This window comes from Hyla sarda, unplaced genomic scaffold (genome assembly GCF_029499605.1).
Source record: "Hyla sarda isolate aHylSar1 unplaced genomic scaffold, aHylSar1.hap1 scaffold_308, whole genome shotgun sequence".
Classification (NCBI taxonomy): Eukaryota; Metazoa; Chordata; class Amphibia; order Anura; family Hylidae; genus Hyla; species Hyla sarda.
This window is the reverse complement of record NW_026609803.1, coordinates 17,056-32,266: the sequence shown is the minus strand read 5'-3', so window position 1 is coordinate 32,266 and position 15,211 is coordinate 17,056. Positions and strand designations below refer to the sequence as shown.

At 42.9% G+C, this 15,211-nt stretch overlaps 1 protein-coding gene and 1 pseudogene across 1 annotated transcript; both read left to right on the top strand.

Moving 5' to 3' along the window:
* The first annotated feature begins 5,479 nt into the window (after positions 1–5,479).
* On the top strand, positions 5,480–14,789 carry LOC130328484 (solute carrier family 52, riboflavin transporter, member 3-B-like; annotated as a pseudogene).
* On the top strand, positions 12,406–14,789 carry LOC130328483 (uncharacterized). The gene is made up of 2 exons (XM_056553466.1): positions 12,406–12,835; positions 12,915–14,789. The coding sequence occupies exons 1-2, from the start codon at positions 12,406–12,408 to the stop codon at positions 13,805–13,807; spliced, it is 1,323 nt and encodes a 440-aa protein (XP_056409441.1). The 3' UTR covers positions 13,808–14,789.
* Positions 14,790–15,211: the final 422 nt, after the last annotated feature.

Sequence of the window (15,211 nt, the reverse complement as noted above, 5' to 3'; positions counted from 1 at the left end):
GTGACATCACTGCTCTCCAGATATCATATATATTATACAGGAAGTGACATCACTGCTCTCCAGATATCATATATATATTATACAGGAGGTGACATCACTGCTCTCCAGATATCATATATATATATATATACAGGAGGTGACATCACTGCTCTCCAGATATCATATATATATATATTATACAGAGGTGACATCACTGCTCTCCAGATATCATATATATATATATTATACAGGAGGTGACATCACTGCTCTCCAGATATCATATATATATATTATACAGGAGGTGACATCACTGCTCTCCAGATATCATATATATATTATACAGGAGGTGACATCACTGCTCTCCAGATATCATATATATATATTACACAGGAGGTGACATCACTGCTCTCCAGATATCATATATATAGATTATACAGGAGGTGACATCACTGCTCTCCAGATATCATATATATTATACAGGAGGTGACATCACTGCTCTCCAGATATCATATATATATTATACAGGAGGTGACATCACTGCTCCCCAGATATCATATATATATTATACAGGAGGTGACATCACTGCTCCCAGATATCATATATATATATTATACAGGAGGTGACATTACTGCTCTCCAGATATCATATATATATATATATATATATATTATACAGGAGGTGACATCACTGCTCTCCAGATATCACATATATATATTATACAGGAGGTGACATCACTGCTCTCCAGATATCATATATATATATATATATATATATATATATATATATATATATATATATATATATATATATTATACAGGAGGTGACATCACTGCTCTCCAGATATCATATATATATATTATACAGGAGGTGACATCACTGCTCTCCAGATATCATATATATATTATACAGGAAGTGACATCACTGCTCTCCAGATATCATATATATTATACAGGAAGTGACATCACTGCTCTCCAGATATCATATATATATTATACAGGAGGTGACATCACTGCTCTCCAGATATCATATATATATATAATATTATACAGGAGGTGACATCACTGCTCTCCAGATATCATTATATATATATATTATACAGGAGGTGACATCACTGCTCTCCAGATATCATATATATATATTATACAGGAGGTGACATCACTGCTCTCCAGATATCATATATATATATTACACAGGAGGTGACATCACTGCTCTCCAGATATCATATATATATTATACAGGAGGTGACATCACTGCTCTCCAGATATCATATATATATAATATTATACAGGAGGTGACATCACTGCTCTCCAGATATCATATATATATATATATATATATATATTTACAGGAGGTGACATCACTGCTCTCCAGATATAATATATATATATATTATACAGGAGGTGACATCACTGCTCTCCAGATATCATATATATATTTATTATACAGGAGGTGACATCACTGCTCTCCAGATATCATATATATATTATACAGGAGGTGACATCACTGCTCTCCAGATATCATATATATATATTATACAGGAGGTGACATCACTGCTCTCCAGATATCATATATATATATATTATACAGGAGGTGACATCACTGCTCTCCAGATATCATATATATATTATACAGGAAGTGACATTACTGCTCTCCAGATATCATATATATATTATACAGGAGGTGACATCACTGCTCTCCAGATATCATATATATATATATATATATATATATATATTATACAGGAGGTGACATCACTGCTCTCCAGATATCATATATATATTATACAGGAAGTGACATTACTGCTCTCCAGATATCATATATATATTATACAGGAAGTGACATCACTGCTCTCCAGATATCATATATATATATATTATACAGGAAGTGACATTACTGCTCTCCAGATATCATATATATATTATACAGGAAGTGACATTACTGCTCTCCAGATATCATATATATATATATATATATATATATATATATATATATATATATATATATATTATACAGGAGGTGACATCACTGCTCTCCAGATATCATATATATATATATATTATACAGGAGGTGACATCACTGCTCTCCAGATATCATATATATATATTATACAGGAGGTGACATCACTGCTCTCCAGATATCATATATATATATGTTATACAGGAGGTGACATCTATATATATATATATATATATATATATATATATATATATATATATATATATATATAGATGTCACCTCCTGTATAATAAATATATATATGATATCTGGAGAGCAGTGATGTCACCTCCTGTATAATATATATATATATGATATCTGGAGAGCAGTGATGTCACCTCCTGTATAATATATATATATATATATATATATGATATCTGGAGAGCAGTAATGTCACTTCCTGTATAATATATATATGATATCTGGAGAGCAGTGATGTCACCTCCTGTATAATATATATATGATATCTGGGGAGCAGTGATGTCACCTCCTGTATAATATATAATATCTGGAGAGCAGTGATGTCACTTCCTGTATAATATATATATGATATCTGGAGAGCAGTGATGTCACCTCCTGTATAATAAATATATATATGATATCTGGAGAGCAGTGATGTCACCTCCTGTATAATATATATGATATCTGGAGAGCAGTGATGTCACCTCCTGTATAATATATATATATGATATCTGGAGAGCAGTGATGTCACCTCCTGTATAATATATATATATGATATCTGGAGAGCAGTGATGTCACCTCCTGTATAATATATATATATGATATCTGGAGAGCAGTGATGTCACCTCCTGTATAATATATATGATATCTGGAGAGCAGTGATGTCACCTCCTGTATAATATATATATATATATATATATATATATGATATCTGGAGAGCAGTGATGTCACCTCCTGTATAATATATATATATGATATCTGGAGAGCAGTGATGTCACCTCCTGTATAATATATATGATATCTGGAGAGCAGTGATGTCACCTCCTGTATAATATATATATATATATATATATATATGATATCTGGAGAGCAGTGATGTCACCTCCTGTATAATATATATATGATATCTGGAGAGCAGTGATGTTATTTAGAATTGCCGTCTCTATCTCTTTCCCCTGTAATGCCTGGTCTGTGTTCATAGTGATCTTTTGTTGCTGTAAGTCTTATCTATTATGAATTTTTGCTGCTTTATTTCCATTTCATAGACTGATCAATGCTGAACCCAGATTTCATTATCGAGCTTGCAGACCAAATCACTGGATGTTGAGACAGGATGAAAAATCTTCTTTTAAATATATTTTTTAAAAAGCTGTAACGATCCCACCCAGATCCATCATTGAAGAAATGACCTCATAACCTACTCAAATCCATCACTGAAGGAATGACATTACCTACTCAAATCCATCACTGAAGGAATGACCTTATAACCTTCTCAGATCCATCACTGAAGGAATGACCTCATAACCTTCTCAGATCCATCACTGAAGGAATGACCTTATAACCTTCTCAGATCCATCACTGAAGGAATGACCTCATAACCTACTCAGATCCATCACTGAAGGAATGACCTCATAACCTACTCAGATCCATCACTGAAGGAATGACCTTATAACTTACTCAGATCCATCACTGAAGGAATGACCTCATAACTTACTCAGATCTATCACTGAAGGAATGACCTCATAACCTTCTCAAATCCATCACTGAAGGAATGACCTCATAACCTTCTCAAATCCATCACTGAAGGAATGACCTCATAACCTACTCAGATCCATCACTGAAGGAATGACCTCATAACCTACTCAGATCCATCACTGAAGGAATGACCTCATAACCTTCTCAGATCCATCACTGAAGGAATGACCTTATAACCTATTCAGATCCATCAATGAAGGAATGACCTCATAACCTACTCAGATCAATTACTGAAGGAATGACCTTATAACCTTCTCAGATCCATCACTGAAGGAATGACCTCATAACCTACTCAGATCCATCACTGAAGGAATGACCTTATAACCTTCCCAGATCCATCACTGAAGGAATGACCTCATAACCTATTCAGATCCCTCACTGAAGGAATGACCTCATAACCTACTCAGATCCATCACTGAAGGAATGACATTATATATAACCTTCTCAGATCTATCACTGAAGGAATGACCTTATACCTTCTCAGATCCATCACTGAGGGAATGACCTTATACCTTCTCAGATCCATCACTGAAGGAATGACCTTATACCTTCTCAGATCCATCACTGAAGGAATGACCTCATAACCTTCTCAGATCCATCACTGAAGGAATGACATTATATATAACCTTCTCAGATCTATCACTGAAGGAATGACCTCATAACCTACTCAGATCCATCACTGAAGGAATGACATTATATATAACCTTCTCAGATCTATCACTGAAGGAATGACCTCATAACCTTCTCAGATCCATCACTGAAGGAATGACCTCATAACCTTCTCAGATCCATCACTGAAGGAATGACCTCATAACTTACTCAGATCTATCACTGAAGGAATGACCTAATAACCTTCTCAGATCCATCACTGAAGGAATGACATTATATATAACCTTCTCAGATCTATCACTGAAGGAATGACCTTATACCTTCTCAGATCTATCACTGAAGGAATGACCTCATAACCTTCTCAGATCCATCACTGAAGGAATGACATTATATATAACCTTCTCAGATCTATCACTGAAGGAATGACCTCATAACCTACTCAGATCCATCACTGAAGGAATGACATTATATATAACCTTCTCAGATCTATCACTGAAGGAATGACCTCATAACCTACTCAGATCCATCACTGAAGGAATGACATTATATATAACCTTCTCAGATCTATCACTGAAGGAATGACCTCATAACCTACTCAGATCCATTACTGAAGGAATGACCTTATAACCTTCTCAGATCTATCACTGAAGGAATGACCTCATAACCTACTCAGATCCATTACTGAAGGAATGACCTTATAACCTTCTCAGATCCATCACTGAAGGAATGACCTTATAACCTTCTCAGATCCATCACTGAAGGAATGACCTCATAACCTACTCAGATCCATCACTGAAGGAATGACATTATATATAACCTTCTCAGATCTATCACTGAAGGAATGACCTCATAACCTACTCAGATCCATTACTGAAGGAATGACCTTATAACCTTCTCAGATCTATCACTGAAGGAATGACCTCATAACCTACTCAGATCCATTACTGAAGGAATGACCTTATAACCTTCTCAGATCCATCACTGAAGGAATGACCTTATAACCTTCTCAGATCCATCACTGAAGGAATGACCTCATAACCTACTCAGATCCATCACTGAAGGAATGACCTTATACCTTCTCAGATCTATCACTGAAGGAATGACATTATATATAACCTTCTCAGATCTATCACTGAAGGAATGACCTCATAACCTTCTCAGATCCATCACTGAAGGAATGACATTATATATAACCTTCTCAGATCTATCACTGAAGGAATGACCTCATAACCTACTCAGATCCATCACTGAAGGAATGACATTATATATAACCTTCTCAGATCTATCACTGAAGGAATGACCTCATAACCTACTCAGATCCATCACTGAAGGAATGACCTTATAACCTTCTCAGATCCATCACTGAAGGAATGACCTATTAACCTATTTAGATCCTACTGATCACAACCTGAAGCATCATGGCGGTCATCCTGCATGTTCTTTCTGCCCTGCTAGGCCTGGGTTCTTGGGTGGCCATCAATGGAGTGTGGGTGGAGCTACCTCTTTTGGTGCCTCACACTCCAGAAGGCTGGGAGCTTCCTTCCTACCTTTCCATACTCATCAGTTTGCTAACATTGGGCCACTGCCAGTCACTCTTCTTCACAGGTTTTGTCCAGGACATCTCAGTGAGGGGCCTGTAATCTTTGTGATTGTGGCAGTGGGTGTTGTGTCCTGCGTTTTGCTGCTTTCCTCTGGCAGGAGACAAGCCAGTTGGTTCGTCACAAAGAAGTACCGCTCTGCTGTTCTCTATGTTTCTTTCTGTCATTGGTGGACTGCACGTCTTCTGTCACGTTTCTTCCTTATATGACTCGTCTCAGTCCGGATTACCTAATCTCATACTTCATTGGAGAGGGGCCTTAGTGGGCTGATGCCAGCTTTACTCGCTTTGGCTCAAGGTGTGGGTTGTGGTGAGCTGTGAACCCATGAACACAACTCAATCAAACGGCTCCTACACTGTCGGAAACTTAACAGCCGTTTACCAGCCAGCTCGATTCCCAGCATGGAGTTTCTTTCTGTTTCTGGCGGGTATGATGGGTCTCTGTCTGATCGCTTTCACCATCCTTCACAAGATGCCCAAGGAACAGGAGCACAAAAAGCCGGAAAACAGAAGAGAAGAACGAAGAGAAATCTGGTGGTGAAGGAGTAGAGCAGAAGCCGATGATGGGCGAGGATGAAGCCGCAACAAAGGCGCAAAGAAAGAAACGGGAAAGTATACGATATGGGAAAAGGTCTTCATCTACCTCCTACTGCCTGGGTGAATGCTCTGACCAACGCCGTGCTGCCCTCCATCCAGACCTATTCCTGTATGCCGTATGAGGAAGCGTCTATCACCTGGCTGCCACACTCACTTCCATTGCAACCCCTTAGCATGTGGCATTGCCATGTATCTACCCAACAGGTAAGGGAAGTTACTTGCCAACTTACAGTTCAGTATCTCTAAATTATACAGTGATCTGAGATTATTTGGGGGTTGGGAGCAATTGAAGAAAAAATTATTTTATTGAAAGGATATTTAATGCTTGGAACAAAGCGGATGGGATGGTAATCCCCAAACCTGGGTTTACTTATTTATTTTCAGATAAAAAATAACAAGGAAGTAAGGGTGCACTATGTCTCCTGAATATTTGTTATTAGTCCTGTCTTCTCACACAGTTTCAAATTTTTCAGAGGATTTGGCGTCACTTCACATATTTCCTGAACTAAAAAAATGTTCACTGACTATTTTGGGATTTCCTGTAGGAGTCTCTTGACCGTCGGGGGTCTGACTGGGATCGGTTCCAGCATTGGATCATACATCATGGCTATGGCTGTGTTAAGTCCCTGTCCACCTCTGCAGCAAGAGAACATCGGTGGCGTCATTATTGTATGTATTTTAACCATTAGTTATCCAGAAAGTCTTCACCCCCGGTCACTAGATACATTGTATCTAGAAAGCCTTCAGCCCCGGTCACTATATACAATGTATCCAGAAAGTCTTCAGCCCCGATTTTTAAGAGTGCCCATATGACCAATAGAAGAGCCCCCCAGAGACCCTTTAAAGCGTGCCCACAGGAATAGAATAGGCCCCCAGAGATCCCTGTATACAGTGTGCCCATAGGACCAATAGAAGATACCCCCAGAGAGCCCTGTAAACAGTGTACCAATAGGAGGGGCCCCAGAGATCCCTGTATACAGTGTGCCCATGGGCCCAATAGAAGAGACCCCCAGAGATCCCTGTATACAGTGTGCCCATAGGACCAATGGAAGAGACCCCCAGAGATCCCTTTATACAGTGTGCCCATATGACCAATAGAAGACCCCCCCCCCAGAGAACCCTTTAAAGTGTGCCCACAGGAATAGAATAGGCCCCCAGGGATCCCTGTATACAGTGTGCCCATAGGACCAATAGAAGATACCCCCAGAGAGCCCTGTAAACAGTGTACCAATAGGAGGGGCCCCAGAGATCCCTGTATACAGTGTGCCCACGGGACCAATAGAAGAGACCCCCAGAGATCCCTGTATACAGTGTGCCCATAGGACCAATGGAAGAGACCCACCAGAGATCCCTGTATACAGTGTGCCCATAGGACCAATAGAAGATATCCCCAGAGAACAATGTAAACAGTGTACCAATAGGACCAATAGGAGGGGCCCCAGAGATCCTTGTATGCAGTGTGCCCATAGGACCAATAGAAGAGACCCCTAGAGATCCCTGTATACAGTGTGCTCATAGGACAATAGAAGAGGCCCCCAGAGATCCCTGTATACAGTGTGCTCATAGGACCAATAGAAGAGGCCCCAGAGATCCCTGTATACAGTGTGCCCATAGGACCAATAGAAGAGGCCCCCAGAGATCCCTGTATACAGTGTGCCCATAGGACCAATAGAAGAGGCCCCCAGAGATCCCTGTATACCGTGTGCCCATAGGACCAATAGAAGAGGCCCCCAGAGATCCCTGTATACAGTGTGCTCATAGGACCAATAGAAGAGGCCCCCAGAGATCCCTGTATACAGTGTGCCCATAGGACCAATAGAAGAGGCCCCCAGAGATCCCTGTATACAGTGTACCAATAGGACCAATAGAAGAGCCCCCAGAAATCCCTGTATACAGTGTGCTCATAGGACAATAGAAGAGGCCCCAGAGATCCCTGTATACAGTGTGCTCATAGGACCAATAGAAGAGACCCCCAGAGATCCCTGTATACAGTGTGCTCATAGGACAATAGAAGAGGCCCCCAGAGATCCCTGTATACAGTGTGCTCATAGGACAATAGAAGAGGCCCCCAGAGATCCCTGTATACAGTGTGCTCATAGGACAATAGAAGAGGCCCCCAGAGATCCCTGTATACAGTGTGCTCATAGGACCAATAGAAGAGGCCCCCAGAGATCCCTGTATACAGTGTGCTCATAGGACAATAGAAGAGGCCCCCGGAGATCCCTGTATACAGTGTGCTCATAGGACAATAGAAGAGGCCCCCAGAGATCCCTGTATACAGTGTGCTCATGGGACCAATAGAAGAGGCCCCCAGAGATCCCTGTATACAGTGTGCCCATAGGACCAATAGAAGAGGCCCCCAGAGATCCCTGTATACAGTGTGCCCATAGGACAATAGAAGAGGCCCCCAGAGATCCCTGTATACAGTGTGCCCATAGGACAATAGAAGAGGCCCCCAGAGATCCCTGTATACAGTGTGCTCATAGGATAATAGAAGAGGCCCCCAGAGATCCCTGTATACAGTGTGCTCATAGGACCAATAGAAGAGGCCCCCAGAGATCCCTGTATACAGTGTGCCCATAGGACAATAGAAGAGGCCCCCAGAGATCCCTGTATACAGTGTGCCCATAGGACAATAGAAGAGGCCCCCAGAGATCCCTGTATACAGTGTGCTCATAGGATAATAGAAGAGGCCCCAGAGATCCCTGTATACAGTGTGCTCATAGGACCAATAGAAGAGGCCCCCAGAGATCCCTGTATACAGTGTGCTCATAGGACCAATAGAAGAGACCCCCAGAGATCCCTGTATACAGTGTGCTCATAGGACCAATAGAAGAGACCCCCAGAGATCCCTGTATACAGTGTGCTCATAGGACAATAGAAGAGGCCCCCAGAGATCCCTGTATACAGTGTGCTCATAGGACAATAGAAGAGGCCCCCAGAGATCCCTGTATACAGTGTGCTCATAGGACAATAGAAGAGGCCCCCAGAGATCCCTGTATACAGTGTGCTCATAGGACCAATAGAAGAGGCCCCCAGAGATCCCTGTATACAGTGTGCTCATAGGACAATAGAAGAGGCCCCCGGAGATCCCTGTATACAGTGTGCTCATAGGACAATAGAAGAGGCTCCCAGAGATCCCTGTATACAGTGTGCTCATGGGACCAATAGAAGAGGCCCCCAGAGATCCCTGTATACAGTGTGCCCATAGGACCAATAGAAGAGGCCCCCAGAGATCCCTGTATACAGTGTGCCCATAGGACAATAGAAGAGGCCCCCAGAGATCCCTGTATACAGTGTGCCCATAGGACAATAGAAGAGGCCCCCAGAGATCCCTGTATACAGTGTGCTCATAGGATAATAGAAGAGGCCCCCAGAGATCCCTGTATACAGTGTGCTCATAGGACCAATAGAAGAGGCCCCCAGAGATCCCTGTATACAGTGTGCTCATAGGACCAATAGAAGAGGCCCCCAGAGATCTCTGTATACAGTGTGCTCATAGGACCAATAGAAGAGGCCCCCAGAGATCCCTGTATACAGTGTGCTCATAGGACCAATAGAAGAGACCCCCAGAGATCCCTGTATACAGTGTGCTCATAGGACCAATAGAAGAGGCCCCCAGAGATCTCTGTATACAGTGTGCCCATAGGACAATAGAAGAGGCCCCCAGAGATCCCTGTATACAGTGTGCTCATAGGACCAATAGAAGAGGCCCCCAGAGATCCCTGTATACAGTGTGCTCATAGGACCAATAGAAGAGGCCCCCAGAGATCCCTGTATACAGTGTGCCCATAGGACAATAGAAGAGGCCCCCAGAGATCCCTGTATACAGTGTGCCCATAGGACAATAGAAGAGGCCCCCAGAGATCCCTGTATACAGTGTGCTCATAGGATAATAGAAGAGGCCCCCAGAGATCCCTGTATACAGTGTGCTCATAGGACCAATAGAAGAGGCCCCCAGAGATCCCTGTATACAGTGTGCTCATAGGACCAATAGAAGAGGCCCCCAGAGATCTCTGTATACAGTGTGCTCATAGGACCAATAGAAGAGGCCCCCAGAGATCCCTGTATACAGTGTGCTCATAGGACCAATAGAAGAGGCCCCCAGAGATCTCTGTATACAGTGTGCCCATAGGACAATAGAAGAGGCCCCCAGAGATCCCTGTATACAGTGTGCTCATAGGACCAATAGAAGAGGCCCCCAGCGATCCCTGTATACAGTGTGCTCGTAGGACAATAGAAGAGGCCCCCAGAGATCCCTGTATACAGTGTGCCCGTAGGACCAATAGAAGAGGCCCCCAGAGATCCCTGTATACAGTGTGCCCGTAGGACCAATAGAAGAGGCCCCCAGAGATCCCTGTATACAGTGTGCCCATAGGACCAATAGAAGAGGCCCCCAGAGATCTCTGTATACAGTGTGCTCATAGGACCAATAGAAGAGGCCCCCAGAGATCCCTGTATACAGTGTGCTCATAGGACCAATAGAAGAACCCCCAGAAATCCCTGTATACAGTGTGCTCATAGGACAATAGAAGAGCCCCAGAGATCCCTGTATACAGTGTGCTCATAGGACCAATAGAAGAGACCCCCAGAGATCCCTGTATACAGTGTGCTCATAGGACAATAGAAGAGGCCCCCAGAGATCCCTGTATACAGTGTGCTCATAGGACAATAGAAGAGGCCCCCAGAGATCCTGTATACAGTGTGCTCATAGGACAATAGAAGAGGCCCCCAGAGATCCTGTATACAGTGTGCTCTAGGACCAATAGAAGAGGCCCCCAGAGATCCCTGTATACAGTGTGCTCATAGGACCAATAGAAGAGGCCCCCAGTGATCCCTGTATACAGTGTGCTCATAGGACCAATAGAAGAGCGCCCCAGAGATCCCTGTATACAGTGTGCTCATAGGACAATAGAAGAGGCCCCAGAGATCCCTGTATACAGTGTGCTCATAGTCCAATAGAAGAGGCCCCCAGAGATCCTGTATACGTGTGCTCATAGGACAATAGAAGAGGCCCCCAGAGATCCTGTATACGGTGTGCCCATAGGACCAATAGAGAAGACCCCCAGAGATCCCTGTATACAGTGTGCCCATAGGACCATAGAAGAGGCCCCCAGAGATCCCTGTATACAGTGTGCCATAGGACAAGAGAAGAGGCCCCCAGAGATCCCTGTATACAGTGTGCTCATAGGACAATAGAAGAGGCCCCCAGAGATCCCTGTATACAGTGTGCTCATAGGACCAATAGAAGAGGCCCCCAGAGATCCCTGTATACAGTGTGCTCATAGGACCAATAGAAGAGGCCCCAGATCCCTGTATACAGTGTGCTCATAGGACCAATAGAAGAGGCCCCCAGAGATCCCTGTATACAGTGTGCTCATAGGACCAATAGAAGAGCCCCCAGAGATCCCTGTATACAGTGTGCTCATAGGACCAATAGAAGAGGCCCCCAGAGATCCCTGTATACAGTGTGCTCATAGGACCAATAGAAGAGGCCCCCAGAGCACTGTGTATGTTATCGCCAGGTGGTATAATCATTGACTTCTGCTCTCCCTACAGGTTGGAGCCTGGGTGTTGTTTGTGGGGGGTCCTGTCCTACGTGAAGGTGATGATCGGAGTGATTTTGCGGGATGAAGGACACAGCGCCCTGGTGTGGTGTGGGGCAGTGTGCAGCTGGTTCTATGGTGGGAGCGCTCACTATGTTCCCACTGGTAAACGTCTACACCATGTTTCAGTCAGGAGACCCCTGTAATCTCAGGTGCCCCCAATAAACTTACCCACGGTGACACCCACTCGATTGTGTACACTCTCATGGACTTTACAAAAGGCGAATTACATAACAGAAAGAACCCCGGAGAAATGGGAGGAGCCATATGAATGTGATGTCATAGGAAGAACAGACTTTTGATGTAATGACAGTGTACGTGGACATATGCGAGGAGCCATATGGAGGTGGCATAATAAGAGGAAGAACACAGACTTACGATGTAATGACAGTGTACGTGGACATATGGGAGGAGCCATATGGAGGTGGCATAATAAGAGGAAGAACACAGACTTACGATGTAATGACAGTGTACATGGACATATGGAGGGAGCCATATGGAGGTGGCATAATAAGAGGAAGAACACAGACTTATGATGTAATGACAGTGTACATGGACATATGGGAGGAGCCATATGGAGGTGGCATAATAAGAGGAAGAACACAGACTTACGATGTAATAACAGTGTACATGGACATATGGGAGGAGCCATATGGAGGTGGCATAATAAGAGGAAGAACACAGACTTATGATGTAATGACAGTGTACATGGACATATGGGAGGAGCCATATGGAGGTGACATAATAAGAGGAAGAACACAGACTTATGATGTTACCACAGTGTACATGGACATATGGGGGGGAGCCATATGGAGGTGGCATAATAAGAGGAAGAACACAGACTTATGATGTAATCACAGTGTACATGGACATATGGGAGGAGCCATATGGAGGTGGCATAATAAGAGGAAGAACACAGACTTATGATGTAATGACAATGTACATGGACATATGGGAGGAGCCATATGGAGGTGGCATAATAAGAGGAAGGACACAGACTTATGATGTAACAACAGTGTACATGGACATATGGGAGGAGCCATATGGAGGTGGCATAATAAGAGGAAGAACACAGACTTATGATGTAATGACAATGTACATGGACATATGGGAGGAGCCATATGGAGGTGGCATAATAAGAGGAAGGACACAGACTTATGATGTAACAACAGTGTACATGGACATATGGGAGGAGCCATACGGAGGTGGCATAATAAGAGGAAGAACACAGACTTACGATGTAATGACAGTGTACATGGACATATGGGAGGAGCCATATGGAGGTGGCATAATAAGAGGAAGAACACAGACTTACGATGTAATGACAGTGTACATGGACATATGGGAGGAGCCATATGGAGGTGGCATAATAAGAGGAAGAACACAGACTTATGATGTAATCACAGTGTACATGGACATATGGGAGGAGCCATACGGAGGTGGCATAATAAGAGGAAGAACACAGACTTATGATGTAATGACAATGTACATAGACATATGGGAGGAGCCATATGGAGGTGGCATAATAAGAGGAAGAACACAGACTTATGATGTAATAACAGTGTACATGGACATATGGGGGGGGGGGGGGGGGGGTCACAATCCAGTCCTATCGTCCAACCAAGACACTAGAGAGATGCTTGTGCAAGGGTTAAAGCCACCTGACCCCTTGGTACCTGTTACCAGTCCCAGCAAGTCACCAAATTAACCCTTTGATAAATGTGTGTTTCACCCGAGCCTCTTTCAGAAAGGTGAACCTATTTTGAGATCAAAGACCAGAGCTGATAATTTAAACATTTATTCAGAAAAAATCGTTTCACATCTACTTACAAAATAAAAGGACAAAGGACACACAGGCACAAAAATATACTAAAGAGTTTGTCAAAACAAATTCACAAAACAGCATAATGGTTATGTAGCAGTCCTTGTGGGTCCTGAGTCTCCAGCTGTTTCTTAGGATGTTGTCAGCTTTTTCCACAGGGTTGTAATGAAAGTTTGTGAACCAAGAATGTGCTCAGCATCTATGTTTTATACAGTGCGGCAAAACAGTATTTAGTCAGCCCCCAATTGTACTCGTTCTCCCCCTTATAAAGATGATCATCATAGGTTATAACCCCAACTATTAGAGGCTCAGGTATATATAGAAAAAGAAACAGAGAAAAAGCGCACTAATGGTGTTGCGCTCACCTGTCCCAGGCACAACACTGTTGACTGCTTCTTAGTCCCAGATCACTGGGAGACAGATGGTCTGGAAAGGGCCGCTGGCACCTCACCGTCACGGGAACCGGTCCTGGACGTCTGGTCAGTAGAGGCAAATAAAGGGATCTGTCATCCACAAAAACACGGTGCTCCAAAAGCGCTCCTTTTCAAGGTGATGGCTGGGATTAATAAACGTTTTGCAGCGTCACTTCTTGTTGGACCATTCAAAGAAGTATTCTACAAGGAACAGGCTATCAAAAGAAACAGCGTTTTCAGTGGTTCCCTGTATACTGCCTGAAGACAACAGAATAAGGAAAGCGCCATCATTTACGACTCACGGCTATTAATCCCAGCCATCACCTTGAAAAGGAGCGCCATGTTTTTGTGGATCACAGATCCCTTTATTTGCCTCTAATAACCTCAACTATGAGACACAATGAGAAAAAAATCATAAATCACATTGTCTGATTATTAAAGAATTTGTTTGCAAATTATGGTGGAAAATAAGTATTTGGTCAATAAGAAAAGTTCATTTCAATACTTTATTATATCCCCTTTGTTGGGAATGACAGAGGTCACATGATTTCTGTCTTCACAAGGTTCTCACACGCTGTTGGTAATGACAGAGGTCACATGATGTCTGTCTTCACAAGGTTCTCACACACTGTTGGCAATGACAGAGGTCACATGTTTTCTGTCTTCACAAGGTTCTCACACACTGTTGGTAATGACAGAGGTCACATGTTTTCTGTCTTCACAAGGTTCTCACACACTGTTGGTAATGACAGAGGTCACATGATTTCTGTCTTCACAAGGTTCTCACACACTGTTGGTAATGACAGAGGTCACATGTTTTCTGTCTTCACAAGGTTCTCACACACTGTTGGTAATGACAGAGGTCACATGATTTCTG

Excerpts from the sequence above, each read along its gene's own strand:
- LOC130328483 (XM_056553466.1), top strand. The coding sequence starts at position 12,406 with ATGACAGTGTACGTGGACATATGCGAGGAGCCATATGGAGGTGGCATA. Across the intron at positions 12,836-12,914 it reads ATGGGAGGAGCCATATGGAG|GTGGCATAATAAGAGGAAGA; the intron begins GTGACATAATAA and ends AGCCATATGGAG.